At 37.5% G+C, this 24,111-nt stretch overlaps 1 protein-coding gene across 1 annotated transcript; it reads right to left on the minus strand.

Moving 5' to 3' along the window:
• Positions 1-10,970: 10,970 nt before the first annotated feature.
• On the minus strand, positions 10,971-23,727 carry LOC306945178 (protein-glutamine gamma-glutamyltransferase 5-like; the record flags this gene model as incomplete). Its single annotated transcript, XM_079533883.1, has 13 exons — positions 10,971-12,645; positions 13,610-13,743; positions 14,013-14,170; positions 15,115-15,441; positions 16,125-16,367; positions 16,475-16,578; positions 17,535-17,667; positions 18,578-18,755; positions 18,988-19,116; positions 19,498-19,616; positions 20,536-20,778; positions 21,078-21,257; positions 23,721-23,727. The coding sequence occupies 13 exons, from the start codon at positions 23,725-23,727 to the stop codon at positions 10,971-10,973; spliced, it is 3,630 nt and encodes a 1,209-aa protein (XP_079390009.1).
• Positions 23,728-24,111: the final 384 nt, after the last annotated feature.

Below are 24,111 nucleotides of genomic sequence, written 5' to 3' on the forward strand. Positions count from 1 at the left end.
TTCCCAGAATTCGGATACATATTCATTACACCCCCAAGAGTTCATTAGCATGCAAACACTCCCCTATTGTGTGCGTATGGGTCGTGGGATGAAGATTTGTCTTATTCCTTGCGAAGGCTTCTGACTGTTCTCATTGTAAACTTCTGGCTTTCCGGGGGGGCATCCCCCCAAACCGGTTTCTTGTCCTGTGGACATCTAATCATCTCCCTGCCAAATGTCCTCGGGCTGTTCTCAAACCCTTATCTTAATGGCCTTCATCCCCCTCACTATCCCAGTGTCTGCCATCCCCTATTTTCTAACAAGCTCTACATTTTTACTTATATAAACTATCTCTAAATATATATATATATATATCTCTAAACTGTGAAGCCTTCTTGCCTTTTTACTTTCACTTATGGGGCCCTTCTCACCTTTTAGGGTAATCTCCACTGGCGCATGCTTTTGCAGGCATGGAGCGCAGGCTCCTATTCATTGCTGACAAAAATACAGAGCTAACGGTGGTGAATATGTTGCAGAATGGTGTTTCGTAGCTGAGAATTTGCTCTTATCAAAGTGTTACCATACTCATTGTGTCTGCTGTAGTTTCCATGGAAACAAATAGGAGGCATTACTTTTGGAAAACCTACAAGTAGATGGCCCATGACAATTCCTCTTCAGTCAGTGGGGCCCAGGCAAGCTAAAAGGTCAGACATCTGTGATTTACACAATAAAACTGTAGTGTATCTCAGGCAGTATCACATACATTCCCCCCTAATTTGTTCTTCTAGTCAGTATTTCCTAATTTGGTATACAGACTTTGACAGGATAATTCCAAGATAGGTGATTTCTACAGTCCACTGGGAGGTAAACTGTAGTACTGTTTAGTGTATTTGCTTTCATTTGAGGAATTAGAGCATTAAAATTCATCATTGATACAGTCTGTCTCAGAAATATCTGTCCTTATTTTAGCCAGTTTCTATAAATTATAGTACTGTACATAAAGGAGCTAAATTGCTAGATCATCTTCAATAATAAGCATTATTATAGTAATAATAATAAAAGTAGTAATTAATTCATAATTGAAAAGCTTAATTCTTATTATAAATTTCTGGAGGGAAAAAAAAAAAAAAAAAACTCTTTAAGAAATCATGCCTCTGAAGAAAATAAATATTTTTCAACTGGAGTTATTTGTTATGCAAGCATTGATCCCTTCAAGTTTAAATTTAGTTTGATATTATATCTCTAGTCCATTCTTTCAAAAGTTCTACTACATCTATTTTTAGTTTCAGGTATGTTGGCTTTCTCAGTATTTATTATAAGCAAGGCTCTACTTGATAACTTTTTTTCACAGGTACATGCTAAAGTTGAAAACTTACTGAAGGTAGAGATGCTAACATCTTGTTAGCAATGCTCTGTGTTATCCCGGTTTTCCAAGAATTTGTCAGTAATTAGTATATTTCTGTGTCAATAAATCATTTGTATTTTCATTCTGAAAGTAAATTCCAGCCCAGAGGGAGACTGTAATAAATGCTTATTATGTACATGATATACTGCTAATGACAAAGATGATGCATTTCTAGAGAAAAAAAAAGATACATTGTGAAAGCCTTCCTGAAATGTTGGTAATGAGTACTGCATTTTGAATACCACTCTTCAGGTGTTCAGACATTATTTTTAGGCTTCCTACTCCCTTCATACACACTGAACTCATCTTCCATAGTTCTACAGATTTCCTCCTGCTTCGCTGAAATAAACAAGACTTGGAACACTGACATCTGTACAAGCCATACCACACTGTGAATTATTTGTGAAAAAAGGACACGTAACATGTTTTTTGGTGTCACACAATGTCAGGTCTGAAATAAAAACAGATTGACAAAGAAAAATTTGGCAAAATGTTCTCAAGGAGAAAACTGGAGGAATTAAAATTTTCAGTTGAAGTCGTTGTGCTTGTCAGTGTCCTGTAAGAGAGATGTGTTTGGAGACAGGGATGACAGAACTGCAGGAGGGCAGGGATCTAACCAGCATCAGAGCTGCCCATGAACAAGGGGAGCAGAGCAGGATTCAGAAGGATAACACACACTGACAGGGATGACTGGGAAGGGGCTCATGGACAGAGGTGGGCTGAGCTTAGACTGGGATATCAGCCTGCATATCATGCTCAGGATGAGGAATGGGATTAGGAGGTTCAGGAGTACATGCCATGTAGCTCAGGTGATGCCAAGGATGAGAGATGCAGCAGGAGGAATATGGTGGTAGGGTGAGTTGCACACAGGAATGTTACTACTGCTTCAGTTTTCAATCGTATAAATTATTAGATAGCATTTCCAGAGTAAAAGATCAGGTACCAAAGCAATTACGAAATATCAGACACTAAGTATTACTGTGTGTACACTGCAAAAGTTAAAATTTCTTCGAGGTTTAATAAGGAGAATTATTCACACAATCTTACACGCAATTGCAACAAACTCCCAGTCTCACTGGTGGGCTAACAAGCTACAGGCACCATTTCCAGGAAGGATGAATCTTGCAGACTGTTAATTGGGGGGGGGGGGAGGCAGACTGGGAGGGTGCAGAAACTGCAGAACTCTGCAGGTCTGTGGGGCTGTGCTGGGGGAAGGGGGAGCATAAGGAGCAAAGAGGGGGGAAGAGGTAGAAAAGGGTAGAAAAGGGCAGATTACTTGTGAGATGGGGCTGCTCAATGCACTTGTGTAGCTGAGCCCTCTCCCATCTTCTTATATTTTCTCATTAAGTCTTTTCTGAACTCTCGGTGTATTCACTCTCTCCCATATGTATGCTTCCTACGATGATTACGTGCCAGCTGCTACATGTGAGTGAAGGTTGATGCCAGCTTCCAGAGTCATGCTTGAGAGTGGGCATCCCAATCTGCAGTGCCAGCTGCTGGAGCAAGCGTGGGGATCTTGTTGCCAGCCATTGGCAGGAGCAGTTGGTGGTGACAGCTCCGGAAGCCAGGCCAGGAGTGTAACCCTATGGGCTGCGGTGCTAGGAAAACTCTGGGGAGGAACAGAAGGAGCAGAAGGCAGCCCAGGGGTTTGTCACTGTGGAGACTGTGTATAGCCAAAAGTGTATTGTGGCCACTGTGTATGGCCAAAGCTGAATTAGAGTTGGGGCTGGCCTGTACTGTGGGAGACAACAAAAAGGGCATTTTAAAATATGATTGCAGCAAAAGGAGAGACAGAGATAACACTGGTCCATTACTTAATGAGGATGATTATCTCAAAAATAGGCACACAGACAAAGTAGAAATAGTCCAAGTGGACCCCCAGCTGCTGCACAGAGCTGTCCTGGGCCAGAGTAGCTGAAGGTGATCACAACCTTGACATCATTTCATAAATATTGTATTGCAGTGTCTCAAAAATTTTTAAGGCAAAAATAAATATCTTGCTACTGTCTTCAAAGTTCCTTGAACTTCTGAGTCAGTAGAAACATTTTCTATTTTATTCTAGCAGAACAAAATTATAATTTTTATGTTGCCATTTTTCTCTTTAGAAATTATTTAATCAAATTTTGTGCCCTAAAAATTCTCAATGCAACGCATTTTTATAGCAGATTGTATGTATTTTAAACAAAACCAAATCTTCATGTTCTTTTAATCCAACATTATGAACCACTTGCTAATGTTCTTTCCTTTAATGTCTGAGGCATGTGATTTAGAATTAAAATGTTCTTATTTCACTTCCTCTTTTATTTTTTAGATATAGCATTCACATTTTATTTTCAAGGTTTTTATTACATCATGTGATGAAGAGTAGCATTATATCACGTAAGAGCCAGTCAAATAATTAAGCAGGTGCTGTATTTTAAATGCACTTTTCAGTCCAGATGAGAGATGAAGATAGTGCTTGCTGTCTTTCTGAAACATTAGTTTAGTTAAGTGCACTTAACATAGATTTATAAGACAGGTATCCTGATTTGTAATAGCAACTCAAATCCAAATAGTTTTTTTTCCTTGATCTCATTATCTTTTAATCAAACACAACACTGAGACAAATAATGAGGCAATATTCAGCGCCCTCATTAAGGAAGAGTTCATTTTCTCAGAATAATATTAAGGATTTATTAGCTACAGCTTACACTTTAATAGTTTCTGACAAAACTATTGTGTTCACATAAAGGCTTGGAAAAAGCATTTTAGCATTTGCAATACAAATTAAGTTTGCCTCTTCAATTTTTCAATTAATACAAAGCAGTCTATTTGTGCTAAGTGTAGGTTGTCAAATTTGGGGTTATTCCTACTTGTGTCCTAAGACGGAGAACAATGTTTTATGTTACTTTCATTAGTACTATCAGCAGCATTGTTCTACTTCATTTAAATCCTTCGAATTTGTTCTACTAAAACAACAAATAACCAGGAGAAATAAAAGAAGTTAGATAATTAGCACTCCATATTACCAAGATACTTCTATTACATCAGCTTAAATACAGATTCCCAAATAATTTAAAGTAATTATCCATAACATTTTTCTGTGCTCTACATAGAGTTACCATAAGTGTGTATGTTCATCCTTTAACTATGGCAGTAACAGGACCCTTGGAGATGAAGGAACCTGATGACAATCTGTACATGTCTGAGACTATTCTACACTGACTGAATGACTGCAGACTGTACTGCGAGGGATTTTTATACATGTTTAACAGCTTTCTACTGAATTTTACATTTTATGCAGATGGAAATGCTTTTAGATGTAAAAACAATTTTGTTCTGAAAGACAATACCAAGCAGATATTTTTCACAATGATTTTCCCATCCGTTTTATAGAACTTAGTCAGCCAAGATTGAGAAGCTAAATATTACATCTAAAGATGACTGAAAAAAAGGTTCATACTTACAAACTAAATCTTCCAGTAGACACATGATTCACAGAATCACGTACTAGGGGGCCCAGAACTGGGCACAGTGCTCCAACTGCAACCTCAACAATACCGAGTGGAAGATCTTCGTACTCTGATGAATGCAGCCAAGAATGCCATTAACATTCTTAGTGGGAAAGTCATGCTGCTGACTCCTGTTCATGTCAAGTTTCCCATCTTCATAATAGGATAAGTGAAAGTTTCATCATTTCAGAGTTGCCATGGCTTATAAAGGAAAATGTTCAATAGATAAGCCATTCCATGGTGAGAGATTTGGACTATCTCCCTTCTGTATCTTCATTTGTACTGTGTGAATTTCTCAGTTATTTCATACTGCAAGGTTGAATAAATAAAAACCTGATCTTTTTCCCCAGTACAAAAAAAAAAAAAAAAGTGAATTACATAAGCTCACATCTCACCCTTCTTGGGAATGAAGGTTTTATGGGAACGATGCGACATTGAAATTGTGCAGGTTGCTGACCCAGATTAGGAAACAACAAGTACTGACAGCTAGCCAGAACTGTATGGATTCACCTGTCTAGAGAGAGACAAGAAGAAAACATTTAGCAAACCTGCATGTATAACAAATCTATGCTATGGGGATTATGCACCTCACTCAGAGGAAAAGTAGCATCCATTCTTTCGAGAATCAGCAGAACAAGGCTAAACTTTTCTTTTAAAGTGCAATCGTCATGAAGCGTTTGGAACATCCCCATGAAGAAACTGCTTCCTATTCAATTCTTTTCTTACTGAAGATGACTGTGTCCTTTATCCCCAGAAATGCTCTCCCAAGACAGACAGGCAGAAGTTTCCTGTCAGTCTGACTGTCCATTTTGTAAAGATGAAGAGAAAAAACAACGCCCTTCTTTTATAGCTGAAAAAAAAAAACACCAAAAACCCAGGGAAAGTGAATCCTTTAACATGTTGATAAACCATCTAATTAGTTGCGCATACAATTCCTAGAATTTGGGTCTAGCTTATAACTGAGCTTGCACTTCACATTATAGGTAAATATTAAACAATAAATAAAATGCAAATAATAAAATCCACTTCAAAATTTTGTGGCTCTGCTTCTGTTATCCATATTCTGAACACAGTGGTGAATAGCTGGTTTCTGAGCCTTGATTTGGCTTAAAGAGCTCTATAGAATCAATTTAGGCGTCTTGAGATTTATAAAGAAATGGTAAACGTTCTTCAGTTTGGATCTTTTCAGGATTGAGCTGAATACATAAAAATCAGAATTGTTATTTTGATCATTTAATGCCCAGCTTTTGCACTGTGTACTAGATTACACTCCTAATCTCATTCATACTTGATCTATAATATTTGAGTCACTGTATGTAGTTTTATGAAGTTTCTCTGTAAAGTTATTATAGATCACAGCTCAGTGAAGCCTGTTTATCATTCCTTCTGTGCCGGGACTGTCCTTGGCAAATGGCCTCCATTAGCGATGCAGAAATGTGTGTGTTAGTATTCTGCTAATGTTCAGTTGGGACCCCTAATGACTCATGCTATTTTATAATCAACTGAGATAACCTAAAGGAAAGAAACAAGATCATTACAAAAACCTCAGCATTCTCTCTGTTATAATGTGTGTGCTCTGAAGGCAGAATTCCCTATTAGAGATTGAAATGTCTGCTGAAAGCTGCTGCAGTGATTTTGATGATGTTTGCATCTGAGCAGCTTCTACCTATTCCAATTTTTCCACCTCCATGGAAAAGGAATAAGGCCAAAAAAGGTCAAAATGAAATTAGAAGATAAGCAAAAATTAGAAGATGAAGAGGCTACATTTAGCTGAGCCAGAATTATAGAGTATTTATAGGTCAGGGTTAATATCCTCTGTCTGAGCTATAGACTCAGAGACTGCTGTGGATGATGGATTGGGTTTACTGGCGTATTTTAATATATCGAAGCAGCAAGGATTCATGGTAATATTTATCTCAAACATCAACATTTATATATTTCTAATTAGTCTAAAGTTAACATGAAATACTGTCATAGCTTGAATAAAATTTTAGGATTTAATATTCAGAACAAGTAATCAGAGAACACCAGAATCACAAAAGAGATTTTCTGAAAGGAAATGGTGCATGGTGGTAACATTTCTTTACACAGTAAAGGTCTTCCTTTCTTTGCAGATAACTCCAAGCTTTCCAGATACTATTTCGTCTTATTAATTTTTGTAACTGATTCATACTTACAAGTGAATGTTCTTTATTCAAACCAACTAGCCTTGATAGAACATTTGTACCAGATATGTGCCTTAGGAACATGGGTAGTTTAGATATGCGAAGGCTGGAAGTGAATATATGCAAAAGTACAGATTGCTCAAAAAGCCAATGCAATCTATTAAGAGCCATCAAATCCAACTTTTCTCAAGGAAAGAGAACAAGAAAAAAAAAAAAAAAAAGAAGATTAGGTGAAAAGTTTTTTAGGTGTGACCAGTTAGCATAACTCAAAGAAGTAGATAAAAACTCCAAATGAATGTGATTGCAAACTATATTACTATAAAAGAGAAACAGAATTGCAATGAAGGCTTCAGCTATATATGTGCACAGGATTTGATCCTTGGGTTTGGAATAGTTTTCAGTTCTGCATAGTCTCCTTTGCACAACTTATTCCCATGTTAGTCACAGAACCAGATAATTATCCAATACAAATGAGCATAAATGTGCGTTTATAACATAACTTGCCATTTAAAACCAAAGAATTCAAAAGCTTTAACAAGGAAGAATATGCAAAGATGTGGAAGTAATTCCTCCCATTTGAGACATCAAAAGAAGCAAAGAATTTGGATGCCTGTGAAGTGTTTGAGTAGGATTCCCTTCTATTATAAGGGAAGATCTTTAAAGATTCATAGACTTTCCCTTATGAAAACATTTCTCCATATGCAATATAAAAATATAGAGCTTTGGAAATTCAAATATAATGGAAATTTACTGCAGATGACATGAAATTACTGCTGAACAAAAAGAAAATTAAAAAACGTTACTTTCTTTTGCATTTTGAATATTCTCACATCTTTTCATCATCAACATCTTTCATTTGTATATTTTTATACACTTCATGGCATATATATTCTAAAAGATTTTGTTTGCTTTTAGCACTAAGTAAAATGAATATAGTGTTTCCCTAATTTAATCTTCTTGTCTGATACAATATGTCAAGTTTGATTTATGTCTACAACTAATGCTCAGTAGGAAATTGGTTCATTGAGTTATAAATTTCAATATTTTTCTTGCAAGTGATGGGATATATAAAAATAAATCACATTTCACTCAGGCATTTTATGGTTTGTCACCAGCAAATGTCAAAATAGGCATAAATGTTAAGCATTTAAAGTTTGAAACAGTTAACTTACAGCTTCATAACTTTTCATCTTAAAAAAGAAAGAAAAAGATTTGTAAAAGTCTGATGAACTGTTAGGATTGAAAACTGAAAATATCAAACTCTAGATGTACAAGCCTACTTTAATTTTGCACAAAAATAAATTCCAGTACTCCTAAAACATAAATGGGGCAACTACAATGATGTGTAGGAAATAGCATTTTTTTCATCTACACTGACCTAAAAACAAGTGAATAAATTTTCTCAAGCATTTAAGTAAAACGTCTGAATTGAGTTTAAAATTAGAAATATTCTCCTGAATATTTGAAAACTATTCTTACTGTATTCAATATCTGAGGATGGTAGCTGTCATGCTTCCTCTTCACTAGAGGAATTCACTATCAGATTGCATTGCAGAAGTTATTGGTATACAATTTTTGGTATATTTTGTTTGTTTTGATCTTTCCCTGAATCGAATGCAACAGTGAAATTGACCTTCCTAGGAGACTGAAGCCTGTTACTAATACACTGTAGATAATTTTGTAAGTATTAGAACCATTTTGAACTTTGAAAGATTTCTTTTACCTTCTGTGGCTCTAGTTATAATGAACTCGCTATATTTTCAAAAAAATATGGTTTGGCATGTATAGCAAAAAGGGTTGGGGAGTAAAGTTTGCAAACATTGAAGAGTCTAGTGACATTGAAAGGTTGGGAACAAATCTTTGGAATTCCTGGCACATGGATTCATGCTCCTTCTTATAAAAGAGAAAAATAAGAATCGTGGAATCATAGAGATGCTCAGGTTCGAAAAGACCTTAAAGATCGTTGAAACATGACTAGGAAAACAGATGTGAAGTGGTATTCCATAATGATGTCATTGCAAATTACTATCAGCATGAAGAAATAAATTCTTACACCTTGTTTTGTTCAGTTTGGCCCCACTGTGGATGACAAGTTTTGCAAATCATGAAAGCGAAGGGAAAATCTAAAAGCTGAAAGCTTTACTGAATAAGCATGGCTTTTTTGTTTGTTTTTGTTTTGTTTTGTTTTTGTTTTGTTTTTGTTTTGTTTTTTTTCTCTAAATACCAGAATGAGTATTTAAGGTAAAATAAGAATTTCTTTTAACTTCAGAACCTATTTTGCAGCCTTGCTTTTGGACTTGACATGAAGAAAAAGGACACAGAGTGGAAAGAAAATTTCACACTGAAGTGCATCTGGAGAAATTTTCCCCCAAGTCTGAAGAGTTATTACAAGAAAACAACAACAACAAACCAAAAAGTAACCAAATACCAAGAAGACAATTACATTATTATTTTTTTCCTTCTAAATTTCTATTTTTATTGTCAGGCAAATGTATTGTCAGCAAATGAAATTGTGTAAAAAACAAGTCACAGGACTGTGACCACTGCACTACAGTTTCCAGGCAAAGATTTCTACCATACTCAGAATTATTAAGTAATTGACACAGCTGATACATTCATAGCTAGCATTTGACACCGCATCTTTTCAAATTTCCCATAGCTCAATCTCATCACAAAGCATAGGTGTGTGAACTACTGAGATACTACTGCTACATTACTGAAAATTCTACAGTACCAGCAAAATTATTTTACCAGAAGACCCCACTAATGCTTGCTACTAAAAATAATGGAGCAATAGAGGAAAACAATGGAGGGATGGGAGATGTGTCAGCAAACCCAAAGCTCTTGTGAAGAACAGAAAAAGGAAAGGCAAAATTTGAGGAGTTATTTTATGAGAATATGTTATTTTGATTCTAGAAAAAGTGGGAGAAGGTTAGCACTGAAATCATACCAATTAACCAAATAAGTTTTAATACATTTTCTTTCATTTAATTGTTCATTTGGGAGGGCTGGGTGTTGGAAAGAAAGGATGCCTCCTTCTCTAATTTCAGTCTGTCAACAAAAGTTCTCAAAAACAAAAGCTGTATTGAATAACGAAAGCACAGGCTTGAAATTAGAGCATTTCCCATGGGGTTAAATGCTGCAATATATAAGAGAAAAATTTGAGATATGCTGTACAAAAAACAGCTGTGAAAGCCAATAAATTGGTATTAGACATTCATTGAGCTTTTCTACTCTGGCCTTTCATCCTGATACTGAACCAGTAATATATATAGAATAGTAATACCAGATCTATTATAATTGCCCTTTTGTTTTGTTTTCTTGAGCACTCAGGTTGATTTGCTCCAATTTACTTGTTTCATTACCTCCACAGTTCTCATTGCCTCAAAACTGAGGAAATTTGACTGCATGCAGAACTGACCTCAGTCAAGACAATATCAGGACTGGAGGGCTAAGGGGTGTTGGGCAGGTGGCTCTGCAATCATTGCTGTGACAGCAGAACTAAGGAAAGTGCATCTTATGCAGGGAGACAGATTTGCTAAGAGGGCTGTAGCCAAGGAGATTTGAGAAATACACAGTGCAGGAAATCAAGAAGAGAGAGAGTGAAAGCAGATCATTTATAAAAGAGCCTGACTGAGCAATCTAGTCCGATTACCTGCAATGTACTACTGTTGTCACTAAGGTTCCAGGGGAGAGCACGTTCATTTGTCAGTTCCACCGGACCATATCTCAAGGAAAATGGACATTGTATCAAATGCACCTCTTGGCTGTTGGCTAGCAGCCTGCTTTCCAAAATATCTCAACTGCATGGATAAATATTCGGGACTATGCAGGCAGCTCTCCATCATCCTTTTTCTAACCTTTTGTCAAAGCACCTGTGTGCAGGCTGTAGTTAACTGCTTTGGTTCTTCCCCAGCAGATTGCTCTCAATTACAGATATTTGCGTTTGAAGTAAGAGAGAGTGCTCCTGTTATTGGAGCTCCAAGGGGTATGGGCCCCAGAGCGGGTCAGAGCACTGCCAGTTGGGCGCAAGGTGGAGCGTGGCAGGGTGGCATAGGCAGAGGGAGAGGTAGAGCGGGGCAGGGTATTGTAGGCTGAGCGGGACAAAGTGTTGAAGGATCGAGACAAGGAGCTATAGGGAGGGCCTGAGAGCGTGTTGTAGGAGCCGCGGGAGAAGGGGATGTAGCTTGAGCACCCCGTGAGGTTCCATGTTGAGCGGGAAGTTGGAGGCCACATGGACAGGGAGCCTGAGCGGGTGGTGGTGGTAGTGGTGGTGTTACAGGAAGGTCCCCACTGAGGGCCACAGACAGAGCGAGACCCTGGGGTGCAAACGACCCGGGAGATGGAATGAGAGGCAGGGTTGCAGAGGGAGCGGGCAGTGGCAGCTGCCAGAGGCTGAGGAGTTGGGGGGGATGTGTAGCAAGTGGCCGATGAGTCTTCAGGGCAAGGGGTTGGTGAGCTCGCAGAGCGGACTCCTGTAGCTCCTACTGAGATTGAGGCAGGGGAGCACAGTGAGTGGGCTGCCGGGGGTCCCACAGGACGGGAGGCTGGGGAGCACAGTGAGTGGGCTGCTGGGGGTCCCACAGGGCGGGGGGCTGGGGAGCCTGCCACGTGCAGCCCCACAGGAGTAGAGCTACGTGCAGCACGGGGTAGTGGAGAAGCCGCAGGGCAAGGGGCTGGGGAGCACACAGCATGGGCTACTGGGGTGCTCAGGGGCTGGGGTGGTAGGGTGGCTATAGAGCCACAGAGAGGCTGGGCAATGGGAGAGGGTGCGGAGCCACAAACAACATGAGAGAGGGAGGCCGCAGGCACTGTAATGGCTGCTGGCGGTGGCATGGAACTGCTGACAGCATGGGCAACTGGAGAGCACACAGGGTGTGATGGCAAATGGGTGGGAATTCCCTGGGTTGCTGTGGTAGGACTGGAGCCAGCCATGAAGTGGGTCAACAGGGCACTCACCGCGTTGTTTGCTGGGACAGAGACAGAATAAGGCATGGGCCCCCCTCCGCCTCCTGGTTGGTGTGTAGGAGCAGACCCCGTCTCAAACACCACATGAGGCATAGGGGGGCCTGCAGGGTTGGATGTTGTGACAGGCATGGAGCTGTACACTGTTGGAGGCATCTGGGTACATGTAGCAGGAGGCACGGTCTCACATATAACACGGAAGCCAGGATCACACCCAGGGTCAAACATAGCATTGAAGTTTGGGTTGAAGCCTGGATTGCCGATGGAGTTGCATAAGGGATGGCCTGCGGGAAGGTACACGAAGTCGAACACAGGTGGTCCCCCAGGATTGCAGTTTGGGTTGCACACAGGGATACATATGTATTCACATGTGGAGTTGAGCCCAGGCTCCCCTGCAGGGGCCACCCCAGAGCTATTGACAGGCAGGGACCCGTTCTCACAGACCGGCAGTGACCCATTCTGGTTCACAGGCAGGGAGCTGTTCTGCCCCACGTGGTTACACACTTCAGCCTTGGCACATCCTTTGCAGTAGGCAAACTTGTGGCATCCAAGGTTGGCTAGGAGCCGGTGGCTGCCCAACCTGTATGGTGTGAACTCCACGATGGTCCGTGCCTGCTGATTGGAAGCCAGCGTTCCCAAACTGCACCAACAGGAGGGAAAAAATTAGGATCCTAGAAAGCTCAGAGACCTGAAGCACTTGAAAATAACCTCACATTATTAGCTCTGATTTGCTATGACCAGTTTGCTCTTCTTGCCTTGCTCCCCCAAAATCTTTCTGAGTAGAGCAGTAACCATTTCCTTCTGTCTCAAAAAGGGATTGGTTACTTCTACCCCATGGAAAACTCCCATAGTCAGTTCTGGAGCTGTAAACCCATTCATGATACTCTCTGTGAATATGTAAGATTCTTTAATTCTTCAAAAACATAGTATCCTTCTACTTCAAAGATGTATTTGCTTCTTCCCTTTTCCAGTCATCTAAGTTGGATCAGGGAGCTCTGTGGCATTGAGTTCATTATCATTCAGTGAGAAGAATTTCTAATTGCTTCCCCTTGAAACTAGTCATACTTCTGCCAGTTGTCCTTGTCATGAAGAAGAGCAATGCATATTAATGAACAGCTCCTCTTCCTAGGACGTTAGAGCATACTGGAAATTTGCAGTTTCCTGTGATTAATATGTTGTGAGCTTAGAATGCACACTGCTGTTTTTCACTGTCTTTTTCTAATCGTTTACGCATATGATACGAGTTCATGAATATTTAGAGGGGTTCTTTGTAAACTCAGTGCTATTATAAGGGCTGGGGTACATAGCTAAAATCGCTTATGAAGAAAACAGTGCATTCCCCTTCAGATAGAAATTTTTAACTTGCACAGATTAAATTGTAGTGAAAATGAAGCAGCATTATATATTACTAATTCTAAATACTCCAATCATTTCAGGAGGAGTGAGTTTTCTAATGGAATCTCAAAGTAGTAAGGAGCATATAGTCCTGTTCAGGTCCTACACACAAGAAATGTAAGAATTATCATCTTCCTCAAAAATCTGCTGACCTAACAGACCTCAGTCAACTCTTAATATTACCCCATTTAAATAATTTATGATCTTACTCAATGGTCATTGGCTCTTTGAATAAACCACAGCCTTCTAAAGTCATTATGCAGTTCTTCATATCTTCCTGGAGAGGATTGCAGAAGGAGATCTCTGCTGTACATGGTACTTTCAGCCTAGGCTGACTCAATAGCTAGTTAAAAGAAAAAAAATATATAAATATAGATATAGAGGCATATACATCCTAAAAAAATTAGCATGAAGTTAAATAAATGAGATCAAAAGCAGAGATTATTCCCCCTTCTTTCTCTAGGCTTCACTCTAAGTAAATATAAAATCCCAATGATCCTGCTAAAAAAAAAAAAAGGACCAAGAAATTTCTCTGCATTATACCTAGGAAGTGGACAATAAAAATCCCTAAATGTTCCTTAGGTCACAAAGCTCACAATTAAAGCTCTTTACCTTAACAATAACAGGTGGCCTGTTGATCACGATATCTCTGCTCACCATCAGAACTTCTCCACACTCTGGATCTGAGACAGCAACCACTTTCATAATGTTGTGATCACTGAGATAAGGTCCATATTGACTATATGATACACACAGTGGAATTTTTTTCACTACAGAAAAAGATTATCATTATTATTATTAATTTGTCTAATATTTGTACTTTCCTTACTCATGAAGTTTAAGTAGCAATGACAATAGTTTAATTAAAAACTGAGTTGTTGCAGCATTTTTGAAATAAGACATAAATTTTCCTGGCTTAGGAAATTTTTTTTGCTGCTTTCATCATATAGCTGCACTCTTTTTAATTATTATAACTATATTTTAATTATTATAACTATAACTATACTAGTGCAGTTACAAAGAAATGTTTATTTATTTAAATTTTGGAACTTTAATTCCAGTGTAATTCTTAAAGCAATAATTGCAATATAGGTGAATTAGAGGTTGATAAAGGAGAATATAAATATCAGGAACAAAACTTCTTATAGTGATAAGTGACTTAAGTAAAGGGGTCTTTCTTCGCTGTGAAAAACAAGAGATAACTGTTGAAACAACTGCTTATGCTGTAACATGACTTTGCACTCCCCAGCATCCAATGTGTCTGGAAATAATCAATTTAGTGCTCAAATTACATGTTTTACTCTGGCTAATATATTCTGGCCAAAGGAAATCTATAAATCATAGAATGCCTTAGGTTAGAATGGACCTCAAATATTGTCAAGATCCAAGTCCCTGTTTATGATAAACCTATTATAAACACAACCAATTCATTTTTGTGTTGAATATATCATATAGATTTGAACTTAAAATGATCATCAGTATCTTTAAACCTAGAGAAATTAGGCAAGGACTACAATTAGCCTGTTACTCTGTATGTAGCATAGCAGTGATTCATAATTGATTGCTCTAAGACAATTTGCCTGTCAGTATTTAATAGCATATTAATTTCATTTCTTACCAGCACTTAGAAGTCTCCACTAACCCTCAAAAGAAGCTATCTGTCTCCAGAAAAGAAGAGAGGACAGAAGAACAGTAGACAAATCCACCTTCTTACCTTCCCTTGGACCTAATGCAACGGTCACACTATCTTTCCAAAATTGATCCATTGGGCAACCATTGTATGTTATTATCTGTGCACACAAATTAAACTTCAGGTTTTTGGGTTCACTACGCAAATTTTCAAGCAACCAGAGCAGTTGGACATCTTCACCATACATTGGGCAGTTAGCCATCTTTAGCCTTGTGTTAATACCACTATCACTCAAAAATGGGTTTTTCAGAGATGATAACTCCCTGTCTATATGACAATTGGAAGCATTGCAGTACCCTGGGTGAATTCTTCTGTAAGCTCGATAATAGGCTTCTTTGCTTTTCACAGAACCTGTTGAAGGAGATATATGATAATGAGTCCACTGGAAGTCATATCTGCCTAAATAATAAATATAATTAAATTTATTCCTCTTCTTTCCTGAAACATAATGTAGTAGTCTGGCACAGAAAAAAATGCAATGGAAAATGAAACCACAAACTACAGTAGTCTGAGTTCACAGAAGAATTGAAGGCCTCTAAAAGTAATGCCTCCTGTTTCATGATGTTAGCCCACAGTGTCAGAGGCAGATGTGGTATGGCAGTAGAGGTTGAACCTTACCATCAATATCCTGTTATATTTTGTTGCCATGGGACAAATAGCAGCTGAAGGGCAATCCAACAAAATGGCGTCTGACATGGAAGTGCGTATGAAGCAAAGCAAGTTAATCTTGATTTTAAAAGAATCTAAGTCTTTAAGATTATCTAAAATCCACTAATATTCAAAACTAGAATACAGGTGAGACCAAAGCATGTGCACAAGAGCAGTGGGATTAAATGGATATAACTGCTATTTGTTTGGTTTTATTCATCTAAATATGCTTAGATATTGTATGAAGAGAAAGACATCTTCCACTTTCTCAATATGTTAATAAATAAATAATTTTTTTAGATAGTTCTAGTAATTACAAATTATATTGATAGTTTTGATTAGCATTATAAATATCCTCTAATCCCATCAATGACAATTCATCATACCTAGCTCATACTTGTAATTCCCAGTGATGTCTTCAAATTGCTCACTGCCAACACTCTTGGTAATTAGTTGTTGTCCACATGGCCAAGTGTCACAGAAAACTTTTGTTTTTTTGGCATTGTTTTGAGAAAGCCATCCAGCATAGTTTGAGTTCAGCCGAGAAAACATGTAATGACCATCGTAGTCCAAGTCCAGGTCTCCTTCTCTGATGCTTCGAACCCAAGTAGGACCACTGCAAGCTGAGCCTAAGCCAGCAAATAATAATATTATAGCAGGATGTAACTTGAGTTGTACAGAAACTCAGAAACATAAGCTGATGAAAAGCTGACAATTATAGCAAACTTTCAGTTACCTCTGCCTGTTTCCAAAGGTGTTGGATCCAGACATTGCCAATCACCACAGCATTGATTTAGATCTCTACGAGCCATCCAAGATTCATTCCAGCAGTGGTACCGCCTGTAGAATGTAGGAATATAGGATTAAAATCATCTCATTGTTATTTTCCGTGCTTTGCTATGGAGGAAGACCATATCAGAGAGAATTTTCTAAGCAAATTAATAGTTCTGCCTTAGCACTGTTAATGACATCAGGGGACAGGAGTTATTTGCTTTTCTTTATATACCTAAGAAAGAAAATTTGTACCAAGAACCTGCCGATCTGCTTGAAAAAAAAGCTTTTTATAGCCCTTTTTTTTTCTTTTTTCTTTTTAGAATGTATCAGCACAGTTCTTTTGTTTAAATAGTCTATTTTCCTATTGTTTTCTACCTGATTCTTTAGAGAAAAAGCACACACTGTCCTAGGCTTTTTAATAGATTAACAAAGAACAAATCCTTAAGATTTAACTGCTACAATGGGATCCTCACTGCTTTGGCATTTCGGTTTGATCTTATCTTTTTCACATGGGAAAGGTCAAAAAAAGAAAAAACACATTGAAAGTTCTTATGGATGAAACTTAGATACAAGCAAAATTCAAGTACAGTTAAAACTATAAACTTGCAGGCCAAGGGTGAAAAGAAATACCGTTGAGCTGAATTGTAATCGTAGTTACATGAACAGGAATCAAAACATTAACAAGAATAAAGCAATCCACACTAAGAAACCTCAGAAAGACAACTTAAATCTCAACTAAGTGATTGTTACTAATGATAACGATTTCCATTTCATGATCTACTTTGTATTTTTACAGCTAAGAGAGATGGCTTCTTGTTTCAACTGAAAGTATAAGCAGGTAGCATCAATTCTCAAAAGTGTGCCTCTTCAGTAATTGTATGCTTTTGAAATGCATTGATAGGAAATGATCAGCTATGCTACATCAAAGAAATAGATACTCCGAACTGCCAGATTTACACTAGTCTTTCTATCACTTAGTTTTTGACAAAACCAAAGGAGCTTACTATTTATTTCTTACTTACCATAGCTTGTCCTTGCCACAGAGGTTTTTTCCTGTACAGTCAAAAATCTCATTGATACCAAGAGGATTCTCATTAGAGCATGGAAAACAGAAGTTCGTGACAACACGGCTTGGAATTCCCAAACACCTCATCACTATAAGGAAAAAAGTCTTCATAAGTCATTATAAATAGTAATGTCCTTTACTTATTTTATAAATGACTCTCCCATATTCTACTTTGCCATCATATGTTGCAATGTATATGTACACAGTGTATATGAGGTAATATTTGATGTAGTGATTCTGTTTTCAGAACTTCTTGTTAGTATCTGAAAAGTAATTTTAAAAGACCCTACCAGGAAGGAATGGCTTGTTACTCTTCCAGATTTAAAAAACAAACAAAGAAACAAACAAACAATAGCTGCTGTAAATTCAGAAATATTTTGAGATCCTGCATTAATAAAACACCAGTAAAAATCTCCATGCCTATGACAAACAGAGTGTAGTGTTTATAGATTTGCTTGTAGAGCATCAACCTAATTTTCTTCATTGCAAAAACATGTTCAATAAGCAAATACTGTAATGCTTTAATTTTTTTTCCCATCTTTATCATATAGCTTGCTGTTGCCTCCTCACTTGTAGCGTAAAAAGACTGTAGATTACTGCTTTTATGTTTTGTAGGAGACAGTGCAACAGATCTTGTTCATAATCTGTGTTTTTAGTCATCCCTCAAGCCTCTTCTAAGGATAAATTTTTGCTTCCATGAAGCTGCATTTGCTCCGTGTTTTCATAAAAGATGCAGTAGTGAGAGTTACTTTCCATAAGGATCCAAGAAAAGACAGTATCATTTTTTTTTTATCTTCACAGCTTATAGGAAAGCAGCAGGTTTATAATAAACACTATGAAGGCAGACATTCCATATCAAAGGAAGATAAAATACTCAATTTTATTTCTAGTAAAACATTTATGAGTAATATGCTTGCAGTAGTTTCGGGATCAGAGTTTTCTGATCCAGTTTTCTTTCTCCCATTTTGGATAGATAGGTAAAAGCAGGCTGAAATATACCTGTGCACATTACTGAAGCAAGAGACCCACAGTACCCGTATCTGACAGGTCTGCATCTACCGTTGTACCACTGCTGAAGAATAGGGACGCTTCCATTCCAGGAAAATGGTTTCGTTCCCTTCAGGTAATCATTGTTTTCTGGAATCTTCATGATACTGTTAGTGGTATGGCTGCTTATCTAAAAAGAGAAAAAGAAAGGCAATCTTTTCAAGTACTGGGCCATCTCTTCGCTCTCTAAACATCTCACAGAAATATTGAAGATCAATGTTACAAGTTAATTTTTCCTGTGCATCTAAGCACAAAAAAAGGTTTTTCTTTGCTGTGCTAAATTATAGTGCAATTTATCTTTCTATTAAAAAAAATGCAGTGCGATCACATCTATTAAGAGGTCTTGCACCGCTAGATCTTACCATGTGGTTTACCACCATGCTGACGTGCACAGGGTCATTGCGCCAACAATGGTCTCGATCAGAACCATGATGATAACTTGCACCCATGTCTAAAATCTTTAAGCAGATGTCCAGAATCCCATCTTCAAACTGCCAAAAGAGAAGTTAAGATAGACATGATACTCTAACATTGAAAAGGTATATTTCTGGTCAGTACTGCAGTTTTTGTCTTCTCCTCTCCAGTATCATCTTCTAAAATCAAATCTTTGAAGGAATTTCAAATATGAAATATATATATTTCAAATATATCTCTTTTAAAATCATATTAGGGTTTGCTTATTTTTAATTAATGGAATCCTTTTTCATTCACATGCACAATTTTCTGCTTCTCTTTTTTCAAGGCATCCTTGCAGTTGTTTTGCCTACAGCAACAATTTGCACACAATCAGCATATATATCTGAAAAAATATAGGTAACATTTCATTTGTACATATGTGGATGGCTGCTTCTGAACAAATCTTAAAAATTTACCTGTCCAAAGTGCCATGGTCTAGAGGTAATATGTTTATGAACTCCTTCATACAGTATGCCATGTTCGTTGAGAATATATTCTTCTCTTTGGGCCTGATTGTCCAGGTATACAGGGTCATCTGGAAAAAATGCAAGATCTATCAGATTATAGGTTCTTTTTTAACTCTTCTATATCTATTTCACTGGAAGTTCTTTCTTTTCCTATTTGTTTTAAACGTATATTTTTAATCCTGTTAAATCCATTTTTATTTGCTACTTTATTTTCCCTTTATTAGGTCTCACTTTTCTGTGATACACGCAAATCACAGACTTGTAAATTTTCTTCATACTAAGCAGTTCTAGGAGTAAAGCATTGTGCAGTTAGAGTTGGGTGTGTAATTCTGATCAAATCAATGGACAATATAAATATTTGCCATGTAATTATTTTGGCAAGGTTCTACAAATTCCACAGTTTGTTGCCACTCAGACTGGACTTACAGAATTTCATTCATATCTGTATTGTATTATTGTGTGGTGATATCTCAGATTTCAGAGAATCATGGAGTAGCTGAGATTGCAAGGGATCTCTGGAAATTATCCGACCAACTCTCTGCTTAACAAGGGACAGGTAGAGCTGGTTACCTAAAACCATGTCCAGATGGCTTTTAAATATCTCTGTCTCCACGGAGGGAGACTTTACAACCTCTCTGGGCAACCTACTTCAGTCACCTGCACAGTAAAAGGTGTTTCCTGGTGGAATTTGTTTTGTTTCAGTTTGTACACATTGCCTCTTTTCCTGCCAAGCTATTGCAAAAGTGGAGAAAAAAAAATTATACTACATCATCTCTGCTGTAGCCAAATCAAAACACTGGCTTAAGACAACTTCGAACATTCAGGAGGAAAAAAAAAAACAAGCACACAAAAGTAAATTGCTCTCTGTTTCATATGCTTTCTGTGATTCTATCCTTTATTCACCACTTAAGTAATTCATATTTTCAGCAGTTTTACTCAGCACTAGCATTTCTCTTAAAACTAACTCAATATCACAGGATTTCTCACCTGCACACCATGGGTTAAAAAGGACATAAAAATCTCCAAGACAACGCTGGTATGTATGACCACAAGAAGTGATCTGCATGTTGAGAATGTAACGGCCAAGGCAGGCATTGGAGGGAGGAAACACACTGATGTTGATGCATTTTGGCTGATGAGTTTTGTAGGAAGCACTCCAGCAGGTTTGATCTAAACATCTACCCATTGGGAAGGTGCATTTCGTCTCATTTGACTCGCAAGGCCTGAGGCCTATTCGGGAAAATAAAAACATCTTCAATCAGGGTAAACAAAGCACATGCAAAAGACAAGTAATTTGTTTAGCAATCATTTGCAATGCAAAACTCCCAAACATGGATTTCTTTTTCACTTGTCACTTTCTTACAGAGTGAGAAAACTTTACACAGTAGAAGCACCGCTGGAGCTAGAGGATTGTCTGCTGTTCACATAGAAAGTGAATGAGCAGATAGTATTTATCACTGAAGACTATGGTAAATATAACATAGCAGAAAATGACTGAGAAAACCTATAGAGATTTTGGAAGTGACTACCTGTCTCCACGGTGAAAGTAGCCTGATCCACGGAATCATCCCATTCCCGATTATGGAAACTTGCATAGAAGTTGAAGGCTTGCCCTCTCCTTATTATCTGTCTGTCAGTTCCGAAGAAATGGGTGTTATGAATTTGGCAGTTGGAAGGACAGTTCAGGTCAACATCTCCAAGTTCAATGACTGCAAGATGGAGGAAGAAACATAAAGGAAAAAAATGACAAATGAGATGATCTGATGATGACCTCATCACAGGATGAGGTCAAGATTGTGTGAAACAGGAGATAAAGAGATAAAGATGAAAGAGATAATAGCTTTGATAAAAACAAACAAACAAAAAAAAAAAAACAGTAAAGAGTTTGTTCAAATTTCAGCAACGCTGCAAAACTATATAATGAGATACACATTCATAAAAGTGTCCTTAGAAGTTCACTGCTTCCTTTGCTTGCAGGTAGAAACTTGTATAATGCTTTGATTTATAAAGCTGTGCTACAAGTTTCACTTCTTTTCTATAGCACCTCTGCGCTTTATAAATAACTAATGTCAAAGGTTGTTTTTTGTATCTCTACTCAAAAGATTGGTTTTGTATCGTAAGTCTCACTAACTGACAATATCCCACCTTCTAAAATGGAATTTATATTATATTTCAACCACAGCTAAACAGCAAACTTTTTTTACATGCCATCGAGAGTTGGCATTTATACAAATAATAATAAACGGAATAAATGAAAATCAGAAATACATGTGTTTGAAAGATTAAATGGTACTCCAAATCAATTATGAAAAAATATGAATAAATATCACCCCCAAGTTTCAAATAATATTGAATGGGCATGCATATGTACATGTTTCTATCTATATTTCTCTGAATCATAAAAAGTTTGGATACACTCATTTTATTACCCAAATCAAGACATCTTTGAGGAAATGAATGGAGAAGGAGATATTCACAAATTACGGTTTTTAAAAATTACTGACAGCCTATTTCAAATGCTAAGATTGTCTTGACAAAAATCTTGTATCACCCATCTCAGGCATCCTGTCTAGATATCAGTCATTTCCTAGGAGTAATTATGATCTGGTGCCATAAGGATGGGTGGCAACATTCGTTTTTACTTATTTACATAGAACATGTGATTTTCAAAAATGTTTCAGGCTAATTGGAGACTAGGGGAGCCAAAAATTCTCAGCAGTTTCAAAAATTGAGCTCAATGAACTACAAAGACTTGGATGCTATTTTAATTCTGAAAGGTAAAGTTTGGTCTGCTGAAGTTGCAGAACAAGCAAACTAACTTCTGTAGGTAAATTGGCACTAAGTTGAACAGACTCATTTTTCCCACATGGAATCAAGGGTGTATTCACATACAAGAAGACTTAAAGCTACATGGGTACTTCTAACACAATCCAGTGGGATTTATCAGCATCACATCCTGAAGTAAATCATAATTGAAATGAATTGGAGAAGGAAGGTCTGGGGGAGAAAAAATTGATTTTTTCCTTAAAACAAAATCATTAGATATTTCATTCACCATTGACTTTGATACTGAATTGGTCACTTAGCTTTTCAGCAAAAAATCAACAAAGAAAGCAACATAGGCATTGCCAAAGTGAAAGAATGCACACTATTCAAACCATGTGAAAAAACAACAACAAAAAAAAACACCCGCTCCAAAAAACCCCAAACAGCAACAAAAAAACACCCACAGGGAAATGCATTGCGTCACTGTGGTGCATGAGTGCATCATACCTGCTGAACAAGAAAGAGTAACAGAATCACTGAAAATCTTGTATCTTAATGAGAGCTGTCTCATTACCAAAGTGTTCTGGTTGAACAGAAAAGATTAGAAGTGCTTACAGCACACATGACGAATTCCTGTGGTCATGAATGCTGACTGAAAGAACCTAATAGATCCTCACCTATCCTCTGGAGGGTTTTATAGAACAAGACAACTACATTTCATTGACTCATGAATCCAGCTAAACTGGAACATCAGGGAGCTGAGATATTACATGTTCCCGAAGATGTTGTCTGAAGTCAGCCCACAGGTTACTTATCAGAGTTAATTATCACAAATGGATCACAAAGAAGCCTTCTTTAGTAAAGTCAGCTCAGAGAAAATACTAAAGGCTAATCAATTTCACATCTCAGTTAGGTTTTTGTTCTGTGATAGAAACCCTTAATACCAGTCATCCAGTTCTCTCTATCAATTTACATTTGGCATTAATTCCAGAAACTGTACTTCAGATAAACTTTGTGAAATAGTTGATCCTAGCACCAGAGTAGTGGAAAGTAGAACTTTGTGTTTTATGCTGGAAGTAAAATATACTATTTTTCATTCTCAGAGAAGGCTGTTTCACTAGTTATTCTCCATAATTTTTTCCTTTTTTTTTTTTTTTAATAGATTTTCTATTTTATGAAAAAGGGGTGTTTTTTTCTTTTCTTTTTTCTTTTTTTTTTTTTTTCTTCTTTTCCCAGCAGTTGCTCTTTTTCTAAGTTCTCATATAAAAAAGTCTAAACCATAGAAGTATTTTCTTGGCTTGGTTCAGTAGCAGTAGTAGGTAACTTTTTATTATATACCCACACCTGACTAATTATTTCCATTCTCAGTCCTGAGTCAAGTGATAGTAAAGTTTTGAAGCACTCACCTTCCATTTTCCTTCTACATGTACTGGTATCTGAAGCGCAGCAGTGACAGAGGTACCTGCTCCTCAGCAAGAAGCACCAAAAAGTCTGTCTGATCTTCTCTGCGAACCAACCTAATTTCCTCTCAGTAACATTTATATTCACAACTAAAAGGCTGTCACACTTATTGCATCAACAAAATACCAGTTTACAAAGAGGCCCCACCCATGTGTCTACTGATGCTCATAAATGATTCATTTTCACTTCCAGCATTATTAGGGAGAGTCCTGTGGCTGAAGGGAAGGAGAGATTTTGTACTTCACCTGTAGCATGGAACTCTCAACATGTCACAGCTCAGAGTGTCTCAAAAATATTTCAAGACCAAGATGATTCTGAACACATTTCAGCACAAGC

The sequence above is a fragment of the Tetrao urogallus genome, assembly GCF_951394365.1.
Source record: "Tetrao urogallus genome assembly, chromosome: 3".
Classification (NCBI taxonomy): domain Eukaryota; kingdom Metazoa; phylum Chordata; class Aves; order Galliformes; family Phasianidae; genus Tetrao; species Tetrao urogallus.